The 16696-nt window shown below is 44.1% G+C and overlaps 1 pseudogene and 1 gene segment (V, D, J or C); both read left to right on the plus strand.

Annotated features, from left to right (window-relative positions):
• The first annotated feature begins 632 nt into the window (after positions 1–632).
• The window catches only part of LOC150060389 (immunoglobulin kappa variable 2-30-like), a 48836-nt gene continuing 32772 nt past the window's right edge, over positions 633–16696 (plus strand). The window contains 2 exon segments of the V gene segment in view: positions 633–697; positions 1033–1345. Coding sequence covers positions 649–697; positions 1033–1345 — 362 coding nt within the window.
• On the plus strand, positions 2760–3922 carry LOC150060419 (WW domain binding protein 1-like pseudogene; annotated as a pseudogene).

The following is a 16696-nucleotide window of genomic DNA, read 5'->3' on the forward strand; positions in this document are numbered from 1 at the left end:
AAAAGTACAATTTCCCACCTTTGCTCTTCTCATGAACTCAGCAATTAGCTCATTAGCTGACACAGAAATTATTTTCCTCCCTGCCAAGTTCTCTTCATACAAGTATCACAGAGTTTAATTCACTGAGACCAAGGAAAGCTCTTGCTAATCGTTCTGCCATGCTTTCTTCACATGGCAACAAGGTCCAGTCTATGCTGTCAATTGAAGGAAACCGAAGGACAAACTTGTGAGAACAAAGTGGTTTATGTTTTCAACAGACAATGGGACACATAGGCACTGTTCCCCTCCAGGAGACCAATCCCTCCACTTGCCCTGCACAGGGTCTGTGGGCTGCCTTAGAGAGCTTGGCCCCCATGCACCTCCCCTCCCACTTCTACTCCAACACAGCCAGACTTTCCCCATGGCCTCCTACTGCCCATGGAGACAAACAGCAAGACATTCCCCTCCACAGGCTTCCCTCCAATACTGAAATGGTTGGACTCAACTAAGATGCATCCTTTCATGCCCTTCAAGTCTTTGCACCTGGCTGCACCCAACATTGCATTTGCATAGAGCTCCCTAGGGAGGAGCCTCCCTGCCAAGTCTAACATAAAAGCTCAGCTCTGACCCTAAGGGACTGGTGAGCACTGCACATTTCCACTTCTCAAGATGAGGTGCCCTGCTCAGCTGCTGGGGCTGCTGATGCTCTGGATCCCTGGTAAGGGCACAGGGAGAGGAAGATGAGGAGGGAGGTGGGTGTGAGGGTAAGGCCTGGGGGCGCCACTGATGCTTTTGTGTGTTCTGACCACATTTTATGTTCAGATCTGTTATTTCTACATGGAAGTTGATATTTAGATCTGTGAGGGGCAGGAAGATTCCTGTTCTACTGCATGAGATGGTATAGACAAAGCCATTTGTGTGAAAATATTACATCCTGTCTTAAATCAAAATCCCAACAATAACTTGTTTAACCTATAATGTAAAACAAAGGAAAATTATGGAACTTGCTGAAAAGTTTTATGTATGTCCATATACTTGTCTTTCATGTCTTAGGATCCAGTGGAGACATCGTGATGACACAGACTCCACTCTCTCTGTCCATCAATCCTGGAGAGCCCACATCCATCTCCTGCAGGTCTAGTGAGAGCCTCGTATATAGTGATGGAAACACCTACTTGAATTGGTTCCTGCAGAAGCCAGGCCAGTCTCCACAACGCCTGATCTACAAGGTTTCCAACCGAGATACTGGAGTCCCAGACAGATTCAGTGGCAGTGGAGCAGGCACAGATTTCACCCTGAAAATCAGCAGGGTGCAGCCTGAGGATGCTGGAGTTTATTACTGTGGGCAAGGTACAAAATACCCTATCACAGTGCTACAGACCAGAACAAAAACTTCCCTGCATGGGGCAGCCCAGCTGTGGCCCTGTGCTGCCTGCCTGGGGAGCAGCAGAGCAGATTCTCTGAGTCTGTATGCAAGGACAAGTTTGGGGAACTCAGAGCCACACACTGCAGCTGAGGTCTCCCTGGATACACTCAGTGAAAACATTAATGGTCAGCTACAATAGACTCCCCACAGTATTTGTGACAGAACTATACAGATTCCCTAAGTTATCTGAGTAAATACACAAATTTACATCATGGAAGTTTCCAAAAAGATTGAAGACCTGTTTTCTTGGCAAGATTTTCCCATAGAAACAGCGAAGTGGTATAGCTTCTAGAGGGGATTTTGTGCTTTGCCAATTCTGTTCCTTGGCACATTGAGATATAAACTAAATCCACCTCCCCCACACACACACACAAAAATGACTCACTAGGAAAAGTAATAAAAGGAACACTATGAAAATGGCTTAGACTCATGAAAAATTATAATCATGAAAAACCACACATCTTGTCTATGTCACTTTCTACTCATCAAATTCCAGTCATTCTGTAAAGCAATCTTAAATAACCTATATTAAAGCACAGTGGCATTGAGAAAGCAAATATTTAATTGTCCTGAATCTTTGCATATTATTATAGTCAGAAAACCCCTAAATGAATGAGTATAATAATTTTCTAAATGTAGATATATGGAAATACACTTATGCAAATATTCACATGAGAGCACATGTCCGTGTGGATGATAGAAAGATACAGAGAGAGAGATGTATACATAAATGTAGAAAAAGATATAATAGAGATAGAGATGACAGACGTATAATCACAGCTCTTGGTGCTAGCAGCAGATGGAGCCATCAGACCTAATTTAGCTCATGGCTTACCCTCCTCTGCCATCTTCTGACAATTCTTTATAACTGCAACTCAACTTCACAATGAGTCCATGCAGTCCATATGAGGCCTCAGACTTTTATTTTCATTGCCTTCATTTAAATCCTTTGCATCAGTTCAATCATATTTAAACACAAAACCTAGTGTAATGACCCCCAAGGTACAGACTAAAGGAAATAAGTGGCAAAGTTTTGCCAAATCATTAAGAAAGAAATCAGCATTTTTAAATTTTTCCAGAGAATACTAAAGAGCTATCTGGGTGCGGTGCCAATAGAGGAACTTAACTCAGGACCTAAAAGCTCTCTCTTAGTTTGTTTCATTCAAAGACATTGTGCTACCATTTAAGTGATAGCTCCAGTTCTCGCTTTTTGGTGGTTAATTGGAGGTAAGATTCTCACAGGCGAGGGGAGAGTCAGACAGGAAAGAAGGAAAGAAGGAAGGAGAGGAAGAAGGGAGGGAGGCAGAGGAGGAAGGTGGCAGTGCCATGGTGGAGGAGCAGGAGCCAGAGGGGGATGGAGAGGAGAAGGCTCCTGGGTGCCATGGCACTCCTGCTTCTCCAGGCACTGCCAGGTCACCTGTCAGCCAGAGCCGAACCCCCGCAGGATAAAGAAGCTGTGTGGGTACCCACAATCAAAGCTACCTCTGTGACACAGGACACTGCTGTGGACAGTCTCAGTGCTGCAACTACTATGAACTCTGGTGGTTCTGGCTGGTGTGGACCATCATCATCACCTTGAGCTGCTGTTGTGTCTGTCATCACCTCCGAGCCAAGCTCTGCCTTCAGGCTCAGCAGCAACAACATGAAACAACCTGATCGCCTACCCGGAAGCCCACAATTACTCAGCGCTGTCATTTTATTTCAGGTCTTTGCCAAACTATTTACGACCTCCTTATGAGGAAGTGGTGAACCGACCTCCAACTCCTCCCCCACCATATAGTGCCTTCCAACTACAGCAGCAGCAGCCGCCCCAGCCACTGCCACCTCAGTGTGGCCCTGCAGGTGCCAGCCCCCCAGGTGCTGATGCCACTTGGGGTCCTCAGGGGGCACAGAGTAGCCCCTTGTCTCAGCCCAGCGGAAGCAGCACGAGATCCCCCAGCACCTCTGACCCTGAGCCCTCTGATGTGCCAGCTGACCAAGCAGCCAATAAAGCCCCAGCAATGGAGCCCAGTGGCTCAGTGGCTGGCCTTGGGGAGCTTGACCCTGGGGCCTTCCTGGACAAGGATTCCGAATGTAAGGAGCAGCTGCTGTAAGATTCTGGCTGGGAGCATGGTGCAGTCCCTGAGAGCGAAGACAAGACGCCTGGCAGACATCGCCGCTTCACAGGTGACTCAGGCATTGACGTGTGTGTGTGCAACCAGGGCCACCATGACGACGAACTCAAAGAGTTCAGCAGGCTTATTGATGATGCCTTGGATGGTCCCCTGTACTTTTGTGACAGTTGCCACGTGCGACCTCCTATCGGTGAGGAGGAAGGGCTCTGTCAGGTCTCTGAGGAGCAGGCTCAAGAGCCTGGGCACCCCCACCTGCCATGGCACCTGCGTGCCTTCTGCTGAACACCATCAATGAACAGGACTCCCCAAACTCCCAGAGCAGCAGCTCCCCCAGCTAGAGCAGGCCTTGCCTGTACCTGAGGATTTGGCAAGTGACCAGGGCAGAGAAGACCCACAGAGAAGCATTAAGTGACTTTCAGAAGTGGTACAGCTACTTCGTTCTCTTTTTGTTTATTTTTGTTTGTTTTTCTCTCTCCTCTCCTACATTTCCCACATCTCCACATACAGTTTGGGGTATAGATGCCTTCCCCCCACAGAAGCACAGTGTTGTGCCGGGCTGTGTAGCTGGTTCTGTCACTCATTCCTTTTGCCCCTTACTTATGCCCTTCTTCTGTTTTTCAAGTCATATCTCACCTACCTGCTTGGGTAAGGGAGATGTGTGTTTTAAAAAGCCCCCAAGGAGTGGGGGCTGGGACTGTGCCCTGACAGGATCCTTGGTGATGGAGTAGATTTATGCTCAGTTTTAGTTTCACACATTTTTGCCATGTCTCAGTTCCAGGAAAGGCAGCTTCTCTTGGCCCTCCTTGAAGAAGGAAGCCCCCAGGGGCCTGGGCATTGTCACTTGTGGTTGACAGTGTCTAAAGCTGGCATTGAGCTAATCTTGTAGAAGGATGAGAGCTGCCCTGCAGGTGGTTAACAGGTAGATTGTTGGGCACTCAAATCCCAGATAACCAGTTCAGTGCAATGCTGTGCTTCTTTGAGGGGCCCCTTCCCAGTAGGCTTTACTGGCTGGAGCTGATTCAGGTTGTGCTGCCCAACAGATGACAAGCCAGTGGAAGGCAGCATTACGAACACATATGTAGCTGTTTGCTTCCAGACAAGATGATGGCCTTCAAAGAGTCTGATTGCAGTTGGTTCAGAAGGGAATGTGTGCAGGACTGAGTGATGGTGGCTCTGAGCTTTTTGTGAACAGAAGGCCCTAGTCGTCATCCAGCCCAAACTTACCGTGTGTGAGCCTTTGTGTCTTTCTGTCCTTAGTGAACAGATGGACTGTAGAAGCTGTGCATTTGGGGAGAGACAGCCCCTTAGCCTGGCTCTCAGTGTTTTCTCTTTGATTCTATCTTGATGTTTGTTTTCAACCAACCACTTGGAAGACACACCTTGATTGCCTGTGTTTCTGCCTCTTGCCTGTTGGAGTAGGGTGCCTTGCATTCCTGTATCCTGGGCAGGAGTGCAGGACTCCCTCCAGCAGGACCCTAGGTCCTTGCTATCGTTTGCCTTCAGAGAACCAGTAGAGCTTTGATAGGAAACCTCGGAAAGAAGCAAGCTGCTGAAATTAACATTCCTTGTCCAACGCTGTTCATAGAGTTTGGTTCTTTGTCCTCTCTTGAACGATGATATTCAGACTAGGCATTAACATTATGGTAAGAAATTGGGGAAAAAGGGAAAAAATATATACATATATACACAAAAAAAACCAGACAAATCCAAGACTGTGAGGCAAATGAGTGTCTGCGTTTGGATGCCACAAAACCAAAATCCATGTCGAACACAGTGAAGTCTGTACACAATGACTTTGAGTGGTGTGTGTGTGTGTGTGTGTGTGTGTGTGTGTGTGTGTGTGTGTGTGTGTCTATATGTCCTTGTTGTGTTGTGTATGTTGTGTGAGCTCCGAGCTCTGTGTTTCTGTGAAGCTACTTTGAACAGCAGCCATTCTGCTCAAGTTAGGCACATCCGGAGCAGGTATGACCTTCTCAAGTTAATTTATTTTACACATTTACTCTTTACTGAACAAATGTTTGCCTGTGTACTCAGGTATATTCAACAGCATGTCCATGGCAGCCGCCTGTGTTTGCCAGAGACACTGTGTTCCAGGGAGAGGTTTCACTCTCTAATCACTGCAATTTGCACATTGCTCCGTGGACACTCTCTTTCCTGCACATGGAAACGTGCTCCAAACCCATCTGCCTTCCTTTGCTGGTCCTTGCCCTCCATGTCAGCCCACAGGAGTGTCCACAGCCACTGGGGACAGAAGCTTGGCTGGATCTTCCGTGATGAGCTTGAACTGGCTGTGGCCCAGAGCTTGACTGTCCAGGATTGCTAGAAGGTGTTGGCAGACACCCTCGTGCCATAGTTCGCACCATCCTCCACTGATACCTGACAGGCTCCAAAAGGCTGCTGCAGAGCGCAGCTACAGCCCTTCCCTGTGCTGCCACCTTCTTTAAATCGCACACAGCTCACTGAGGTGGCTCAGAGGAGAACAAGTTTTATTTACCAAAACAAATCCTTTTTCACTTAACCGGTCAAACGATGAGTTCTGACCCTCTCAAGCTTCATTCCCCCCTTCACCACAGGCCTGAGTGATGACTGTTGGCTTTGCTGCAGCATCCTGTCCTGAAGGCCCCAGAAGAAGAAAATGCACTGGCTACGCTGAGCTTCATGGTTGTATCAAGCTCTGGTTGCTTCTGCTGACAAGTGAGCTGGAAGTGGGGGACTGAGGGAAGAGTTGGGGCCAGGGAAGATTTAGATTGAGTCTAGTTTGCATCTTGATTGAGCTAGGTGAATGAGAAGGAAGGGGTTGATGGAGGGCTTGGTGCTACAGCTGGAAGATTTGCGAATGGTAACCATTCCTGTAAGAGGCACATCCCCATTTGTCAGTTACTGTGAATATGTGTATTTTAAGCAATAAGATTCAGCTAATCAGACTTTTCTGGGCAGTCTTGGTGACACATTTCCTGTGCTGTGATTGTTCTGAAGACAGAGTGGCTCTAGCCACTGTGAGAAGCCCAAATAAAATTCAGTCCCAAACAGCAAAAAAAAAAAAAAAAAGATTCTCATAGACATGTCTACCTGAACTGGTTTGAAGTACAATGTTCAGATCTCACGCTCCAGAGTAGTTATGGTTACAGGTGTGAGGCAACAGTACGCAACAAACCACCATTATATATAAAAACAAAAATGTCAGAAAATTGATATATTTAAGATTATACTAGATTAAATCAAAGATTGAATTGAAGAGAAAGTCACAGAAAAACTGATATATAAACTTCAGAAAGTAATACACAGTTGCATCAGTTGGAATTCGGTCCCACTGAACACTTGGAGAAATCGAGAGCAACTTCATCTCACAGAAGGGTGATTTCTCCCCTCAATGTGGGGCCAAGTTGGGAAATCTGACCTACAGCAGCTGCTCTGGACCCAGACTCCTGCTCCCTCTCCCCCTCCTTCTCACTATGACTGGAATCCCAAATGTACCCAGATGCCACCTCTGCCGCACTCCGTGTTCAGAATCACCTCTCTCTCCTCCTCTAATTTGGACATTTCCTGAGAAAAATAGAAAACTAGCAGGTATTTGAATAAAATGAAAATGCTCTTAGAAAAAAAATAAAATAAAAATGCTCAAATGGAGCATGTTGACTGACACCTGTAATCCTAGCTACTCAGGAGGCTAAGACCTGAGGGCCAGTCTGGGCACTAAAAAACAAGAGACTCTTATCTCCACTTAACCACTAGAAAATGGAAATGGGGCTGTGGCTCAAGGTGTAGGATGGTAGTCTTAAACTGAAGAGTCCAGGGACAGTGCACAGGCCCAGAGTTCAAGCCCCATGACTCACAAAATAAATAATAATAATAATAATAATAAATTACAAACACTGTAGAAACTCCAAGAAAATATACTCAGAAATCTCAGGGTCGGTCACTGGCATCAGCTGCCTAGTTGCATAGCAGTTTTATTTCTGAGATATAATTTCCCTGTACAAAATGTGGATGCAATCATTAAGAGATAAGTGGTAAAGGGGAAATGTAAAAACTCCCATAAGATTAAAAACAACAAGTGAGGCTGGGAGTTTGGCCTAGTGATACAGTGCTTGCCTAGCATGCATGAAGACCTGGGTTCTATTCCTCAGTACCACATACTTAGAAAAAAGACAGAAGTGGTGCTGTAGCTCAAGCAACCACGCACTGTGCCTTATGAACAGGCAATTCCCAGCAGATGAGACCCCAGTCATTAGCAATATCAATAAGGAAAAGCAGTCTGATGATTTCTCAAAAATCTAAACAGTTCCACTTTCAGCTGTTGAGTAGTTAATCAGAGTCTCACAGTCTTTCCTATATATACTAGATTTAAACCATGACTTTTAAATCTCAGCTTCTTATGTAACTAGGAATACAGGTTGAGCCACCACTTGGCTGAAATGTTTTGTTTTTTTTTTGGGGGGGGGGGGCGGCAAGAGGGTTGTGGGGCTGGAACTCTGGGCCTGGGCACTGTTCCTGAGCTCTTCAGGTCAAGGCTACCACTCTACCCCTTCAGTCACAGAACAACTTCCAGTTTTCTGGTGGTTAATTGAAGATAAGAGTCTCATGGACTGTAGTGCTAGGGCTGGCTTTGAACTGCAGTCCTCAGATCTCAGCTTCCTGAATAGCTAGGATTACAGGTGTGAGCCACCAGGGTCTGTCTATTTCTTAATTTCTTTTAGGGAAAGAAATGATTCCCTGGGCCCTGCAAACCCTGCCAGGCTCAGTGGAGAAATGCAGCCTCTCAGTCAGAGAGGAAGGATGCCAGTTGAGGGTTGTGTGAGCAGGCAGCTGTCCACACAGCAAGGCCCACTCACCCATGGCCTACGGAGTAGGTTTTTGCCAGAGGCTGAAGAACTGTGGGAAGGCAGCTATGATAATGTTAACAGTAATAGTCTGCCCCATCTTCAGCCTGTATGCTGCTGATAGTGAGAGTGTAGTCTGCCCCAGACTCACAGCCACTGAATCCATCAGGGGCTCCGCATGGCTGAGTACATGCAGAAGCAGAGTGATGGTGGAGTAGATGAGAAGAAGAGTGATGAGGACCTGGCTTCTTGAACTCATCTTCCTGCTCCTCCTGGTACCACACTATGTTGCTGTAAACATTCTGACTAGATTTGCAGTTCATTTTTGGATTTTCTCCACTGCCACAGCTGCTCTACTCCCACAGGCAGCTGCAAGCAGACATGGACAGCGGTCACTCATACATGCGCACACATTCAGTCATCATGGATGCATGGAAACACACCACTTATGTGCACCTTCTGATTGACTGATAAGTAGCACTTATTAGACCCATACTAGAGGTAGACATTGTTTCTTACTATACTTTTTAGTCTTTTCCTTAGTATTGTCACTATAAAAGTGATTACAGAGATGTTGCAGTTATATAAATCAGATAATGAGTAGATTTCTTTCTGGAAAATGTCACTTCTCCTTCACTCTCACCCTCCTGGGGCCAGGAGTTCAGTATCCCCAACCACAATTTGAATACTTCATTTTCCACAGATCTACTATCACTTCTGCATTTGTTTACCCTTTGTTCCTTCATTTCTATGCCCTACATTTCCCTCCCCAAGACAGACAAATAAAACAAAAAGAACAGAAACACCAGCAAAGAGAACACCTCTTGCTTCCATCCAAACCATTTTTCAGATTTACAAAAGGTACTAAAAGCATCACAGCAGGTCAGAGACCCAGAGAAGCAGAGTGATGAGGACCTGGCTTCTTGAGCTCATCTTCCTGCTCCTGCCTGCCTGCTGCAGCTGTTTTCCCATTGCAAAGGTCTCACGTATATAAAACCTGCACGGTTGGGCAAGCCTCCAGGGGCCTATGCAAGACAGCCAGCAAATGAAGAAGTAACTGTGTGGGCAGTGGGCTGTGGGCATATCTGATATGGGATCCCAAGGGCACCACAGAAAGGGTAACTGTTGTAAGAGCGACATAGAAGCTCTTACAGCCCAGTTTCCTAGATGAATTCATGAAGAGCTCCTGATTTGAATTGATTATTTGAAATCTATGCAATATCCCAAAACAACTGAAGCCTAATTGCTGAATTCCTCTGGTTAATAATCTTAATAAAACAAATCATGCTGGAAATCATGAGAGGAAGAAGGAAAAAAGGAAGGAAAGAAGGAAGGAAGGGAGGGAGGGAGGGAGAAAGGGAGGGAGGGAGGAAGAGAGAGGAGAGGGGCAAAGGAGGAAAGGAAGGGAGGAAAGGAATTAGGAGGAGAGGGAGGTAAATAAAGAAGGAAAAATGGAGAGAGGAAAGGAAACAAAGGAGTCAGAGCAAGAGAAGAATAAGAGAGAAGGAGCCCGGCATGGTGGCTCACACCTGTAATCCTAGCTACTCAGGAGGCTGACATCTGAGGATCAAGGTTCTAAGCCAGCCTCGGTACAAAAGGACCTGAGACTTGTATCTCCAATTAACCTCTAGAAAATGAGAGAGAGAGAGAGAGTGAGGAGAGGCTGGGAGAGAGACTGAGTGAAACACATTTGACATTGGCAAAATTTCTAACACAATGTATAACGAACCCAACTAAGTGTTATACAATAGGCACATTATAGCATGAACAAATTTGACAAGTGTAAACTAACTTGAGCTTGAAAACTCAAATTCTGTAATTCATTATTTGACATTGTTTAAATGAAAAGTTTTAGCCAGGCACGATGGCTCACCTAGCCACTCAGGAGGCTGAGATGTGAGGATCAAGGTTCAAAGCCAGCCCAGGCACAAAAGGACCTGAGAATTTTATCTCTAATTAACCTCTAGAAAATGGGAAGTGGGGCTTGGTTCAAGGGTAGGGGAGTAGCCTTGTGCTGAAGCGCTTAGGTACACCACCCAGGGCCAGGGGTAGTGGGACAGCCTTGAGCTGAAGAGCTCAGGGATGGTGCCCAGGCCAAGTTCAAGCCTCAAAACCCACAAAGAGAAGGAGGGAGGGAGGGATGTAAAGAAGGAGGAACAGAATGAATTCAGAAGGGAGGGGGGTAAAAAAGAAGGAAAAATGAAGAGAGAAGGGATAGAGAGCAAGAGGAGGAAGAAAGGGAGGAAGAAAGAGAGGGAGGGAAGGTAGGAGGGAAGAAAGACAGACTATCAGCAACTAAAGGGCTTTAGCATGCCAAGTATCACAAATACAAGATTATTGCGCTCTGACTATGTCCTGAGACTGTGGAGCAGATCACAGTTGTGGAGCTTGTGGTCAACTCCTTCTGCAGAATGCAGCAAGAGCTAGACGCGGTAGTGTTGGATGATGACATTTCAGGAAATGAAATAGTTTATCCTAACCTCAAACATAAACCCACAGGACAAAACTTGAGTGAGAGAAGTAAAAAGTCTCTGTGATTTTCCATTTCCCCTAATACACCCATCCGGTCAGTTATAATGGAGTATGTTTCAATTTCCATGGAATAATGAAAGTGTAAATTTAACACATTTGAAAAATCAAATCTTTTCAGGGCTGGACCTTGTTTCCCCATTTACTTGCAATCTCCCATCACCCTCTTGCTTTCACCAAGGGCATTGGAACTTTCAAAACTAGAGCCAAAATAGACCTTTTCTCTTCACCTATGATGTTTAGTCACCATAACAGAAAGCTAACAAGTATGGTGAACTAACCAGTGTAAATAACCATAATCCTTTATTTTTATTTCTGTTTCTTACATTTTTCTTATTACCTTTAAGGAGCTGTATAAGAGAGTTTCCATTTAACATGTCATTTTCTCAGTATGCTTTGATCATTGTCACCCAGTTCATGATTCTGCACAATCTCTCTCTACTCATCCCCTCTGTCTACCTAATTCTAGTTCTGTTCTTTTGTTTTAATATACTTCTCAGAAATTTATTTCATATTTACATCTGTTAGGGATGGTTTCTATGACTTGTGACAAGATGCCAGGCTCACACTTTATCAACATTCAAGGAAATGTAATTTAGTGATCAGAATACTCCACAATCCACTGGCATAACTACCATGAAAAGGGAACAGGAGCCTTCTCAGAGATTCAACTCAAAGCAATTAATCACAATCCACCAAAGAATGTATGATTAATCCTTCATTATAAGTCTCCAGCAACTACTAGTTTCGCTCATGCTAGGCTGATGGTAAATGGTCCACATGTTTTCAGGAAGAGTTTCACAATCTCATTGAACAAGACAAAGGTTTGTTTTGTTTTGTTTTGTTTTTTGTATTTCATTGCAGGGTGATGTATAGAGGGGTTACAGTTACATTTGTCAGGTAGTGGGTACATTACTCCTTGAACATTCATACCACTTCTCATGTTTTTGTCCCCCTTTCCTTCCTCCTACCCTCTCCCAATCATCTTGTGTTCCCCCTTACCTTCCTATTTCAAATAAACAGATACACAATATACCAGCTAACAAAGTCAGATAATTAACCACATGAGATTAAATATAAGGGGAAAAAGAGAAAAGAAATGACTTCACTAAGCCAGACTCAAAGGAACTTAGGCTCAATGGTTTCCCTCATTTGTCATAATCAGTAGAAACCTTGGGCTCTACTAGCAGAGATTTGCAATAGAGCAAAACCTTGATACATAAGGCCATATAGTATGAAGCTAATTGAAAGGACCTCCAGGATATTGAAACAAAAGCCATATAACGAATGATTGTTGTCCTTAATGTACTATGTTACCCCTCATCTCCTTTGCTATCCCTTGGGTATCTCATATTGTTACAGTATCTCACTTTGTTATCTGATATATTGAATTTATTTGTATTTGGTTATCTGAAACTTGATAGGGAAGGGGGGAAAACCAATACGGGGAGTGGGTGGTGGGTGGGGGGAGGGTAATGGGTACCAAGACATGTGAAAGGGTATCAATGTATGTGAATTAATGCACCTTCTATCTGGCAAATATCATGTAACCCTTTTATTAACTACAATAAAATATATTTTAAAAAAGAAAGAAATTCAGTCACCATCTAAAAAAAAAAAAAGGAAACTCAGTCACCATCTAAAAAAAAAAAAAGAAATGACTTCACACAGTATATTAAGGACAACAATCACAAAGATAAACCTCTTGTTTCCTAAAGTTCATTTTGTTGGGCCTCATCGTATATGACCATATGTACAGAGCTTTTGAGCTATTATGAACCTCTGATACGAGAATCCTAGATGTATACTACTTGTTACAAATGAGGAAAACCATGGAGCCTAAGTTCCTTGGGTCTTGTTAACTTCACTTAACATGAATTTTTCCACACCTTTCCATTTCTTTACGAATAGGACAATGTAATTCTCAAGCTTAATTATTTACAAAATTCAAATTTAAAAAAAAAGGGGAGGGCAAGTAAACCAGACACCAGGAAGCTACATTGAGAATCAACAGTTCCAGTCAGTTCTGACATGGAAAAATCACTTCTCTCAAAATCACCAGCAAAAAGGTGGAAGTGGACGCATGACTCCAGTGGGACAGTGCCAGCCTGGAACTGAAAAGCCAAGTAAGACCTGATCAGCCAAAGGTCTTCAGTTCAATTCTAGCATAGGAGGGCAGTGGAGGAGAATGTTGGCCCTTGGTGCCCTCTGCTGGTGAGCTCCGTGAACTTCAAACTCTAGGGAGGATGATTATTCTCATCCTTCCTCTTTCAAAATACTTTGCATCTTGTGTCTTCCATAAGTCATCTAGCACAACTTCAGAGCTGCTTTTAACATTTAGGCTATCAAAGCTGTGAAAGACATGCTCCATCATTCTCATATATTAAAAAAAGATTACTCAGAAAATTTGCCTACATCACCAAACTTGAATTCTAGTGCTTTTTTCCATGCTTTCAATCCACCCACTCGCCATCTACTTCAGCCTGTGGTCATAGACTTCTCAGAAGCCACGCTGTGCAAGTTAGCAACTCTGCTGTCTGATAATCCGGTGTTTTCATAGAAAGCTTATGGAAAAACTGTCAAACTGTAACTAGACACAGTACCAAAACACAACAAAACAAAAGGCTTCAAATCATATTGCAAATCAAATACTGTAAAACCACACTACACTCAAAATTTACATTCTTGTTTTCTTTTCTTGTGTTGGATTTGTGTGCGTGATTACTTTTACTGGAATTGCCATGTACCTTAGGCTGCCCTTGAACTTGAGATCACTCTAAGTACTGACATTACAGTTATGAACCAACCTACATTCTCCACTGACATTTCCTTTTTCGCCAAGTACAAGCCTATTTGAAGGCAAGGAAAATGGTTGTAACTTCCTAACATTCGTGACAATAAAGGCATTTGGATATAGGAAGAAAAAAAAGATCTATAAGTGCTCCTTATGCCTGACAATATCAACATACTCTTCCTTTAAGAAATTCCTTTTGCTGGGAGTTTGGCCTAGTGGAAGAGTGCTTGCCTAGCATGCACGAAGACCCGGGTTCAATTCCTCGGTACAACATGCATAGAAAAAAGCCAGAAGTGGTGCTGTGGCTCAAGTGGTAGAGTTCTAGCCTTGAGAAAGATCAAGGACAGTGCTCAGACCCTGAGCTCAAGGCCCAGGACTGGCAAAAAAAAAAAAAAAAACAAACAAAAACAAAAAAAAGAAATTCCTTTTATCCGGGCAACACTAGCTCACACCTGAATTCCTGCCTAATCAGGAGGCTGAAATCTGAGGAATGTAGTTGTAAGACAGCCCAGGCAGAAAAGTCTATGGGATTCTTATCTCCAATTAACCAGTAAAAAGCCAGAAATGCGCGTGTAGCTGGAGGGGTACAGAGCACATTGTGAATGAAAAATCTAATAGGCAGTGCCCAGACCCTGAAATCGAACACCAGTATTAGCACAATAAGTAAAAGTATAAAAATGAATAAGAAATATTTTTGTCAGATACCCATGACCCCTAACTACTCATATGGCTGAGATTCAAGGAATTCTGATAATAAACCAGCCAGGGCTGAAATATCCATCACTCTCCATTTCCATAAATATCTGCATAAAGCAAGATAAAAGCCATGGCTCAAGTGGTAGAATGCCCGCTTAGCAACTTTGAACCCCTGACTACAAATCAAGTACTTCCAAAAAAGGGGGGATGTTTTTATGAATCGTATATGTCTAGAAATAAGTATGACAGATTGTACACAAGTTAGTTAAAACTAGTTCCCAGAAAGTTTATATGCACTAATAAAAGTACATTTCCCACCTTTGGTCTTCTCGTGAACTCAGCATTTAGCTTATTAGCTGACACAGAAATTCTTATTTTCCTTCCTGGCATGTCTGTTTACAAGTATCACAGAGTTTAATTCACTGGGACCAAGGGAAGCTTTGCTAATCTTTCTTTCTGCCATGCTTTTTTCACTTGACAATAACCAGCAGAGCTGAAATCTATGCTGTCAATGAGAGGAAACTGAAGGACAATACTTGGAAGGACAAAGTGGCTTATCTTTTCAACTTAGAAGGTGACAGATTGGCACTGCTCCCCTCCAGGAGACCAGTCCCCACACCTGCCCTCCACAGGGTCTGTGGGATGCCTTAGAGTGGTTGTCCCCCATGCAGCTCCCCTCCTCCTTCTACTCCAATACTGCCAGACTGGACCCTTGGCCTCGTACTGCCAATGGGGACACACAGCAAGACATTCACCTCCACTGGCTTCCCTCCAATACTGAAAGGACTAGACTCAACTAAGATATCTCCTTCCATGCCCTTCAAGTCTTTGCACCTGGCTGCACCCAACATTGCATTTGCATAGAGCTCCCTAGGGAGGAGCCTCCCTGCCAAGTCTAACATAAAAGCTCAGCTCTGACCCTAAGGGACTGGTGAGCACTGCACACTTCCATTTCTCAAGATGAGGTGCCCTGCTCAGCTGCTGGGGCTGCTGATGCTCTGGATCCATGGTAAGGGCACAGGGAGAGGAAGGAGATGGGTAGGGGGGTGGTGTGAGAGTAAGACCTGGGGGCACCACTGATGCTTTTGTGTGTTCTGTCTACTCGTGATGTTCAAATCTGTTATTTCTACATGGAAGTTGATATTTAGATCTGTGACAGGCAGGAAGATTCCTGAAGCATCAGGACCTGTATTCTACTGAAAAGTGTTCTATTGCATGAGATGGTATAGACAAAGCCATTTCTATGAAAATATTACATCCTGTCTTAAAATTTATTTAGATTCTAAATCAAAATCCCAACAATAAATTGTTTAACCTGTAATGTAAAACAAAGGAAAATTATGGAACTTGCTGAAAAGTTTTATGTATGTCCATATACTTGTCTTTCATGTCTTAGGATCCAGTGGAGACATCGTGATGACACAGACTCCACTCTCTCTGTCCATCAAACCTGGAGAGCCCACCTCCATCTCCTGCAGGTCTAGTGAGAGCCTCCTACATAGCAATGGAAACACCTACTTGAATTGGTACCTGCAGAAGCCAGGCCAGGCTCCACAACGCTTGATCTACAAGGTTTCCAATCGAGATACTGGAGTCCCAGACAGATTCAGTGGCAGTGGGGCAGGCACAGATTTCACCCTGAAAATCAGCAGGGTGCAGCCTGATGATGCTGGAGTTTATTACTGTGGGCAAAATATAAAATACCCTATCACAGTGCTACAGCCCATAACAAAAACTTCCCTGCATGGGGAAGCCCAGATGTGGCCCTGTGCTGCCTGCCTGGGGAGCAGCAGAGCAGATTCTCTGAGTCTGTATGCAAGGACAAGGTTGAGGAACTCAGAGCCACACACTGCAGCTGAGGTCTCCATGCTATGGGGATTCTGATACACTCAGTGAAACCATTAATGGTCAGCTACAATAGACTCCCCACAGTATTTGTGACAGAACTATACAGATCCCCTAAGTTATTTCTGAGTAAATACACAAAATTACATCATGAAAATTTCCAGAAAGATTGAAGACTTGTTTTGTTAGCAAGATTTTCCCATAGAAACAGCGAAGTGGTAAAGCTCCTAGAGGGGCTTTTGTGCTTTGCCAATTCTGTTCCTTTGCACATTGAGATATAAACTAAATCAAACACACACACACACACACACACACACACACACACACATACACACACACACAATGACTCACTGGGGAAAAGTACTAAAAGGAACACTATGAAACCATACATAGATTGAAACACAGTGATTGTTGGTGACGTTAACACACCACTCTCACCTATGGATAGATCAACAAGGCAAAAACTCAACAGAGAAACCTTAGAATTGAACAA

Source organism: Megascapheus bottae, chromosome 7 (assembly GCF_031878675.1).
Source record: "Megascapheus bottae isolate mThoBot1 chromosome 7, mThoBot2.hap1, whole genome shotgun sequence".
NCBI classification, from domain to species: Eukaryota; Metazoa; Chordata; class Mammalia; order Rodentia; family Geomyidae; genus Megascapheus; species Megascapheus bottae.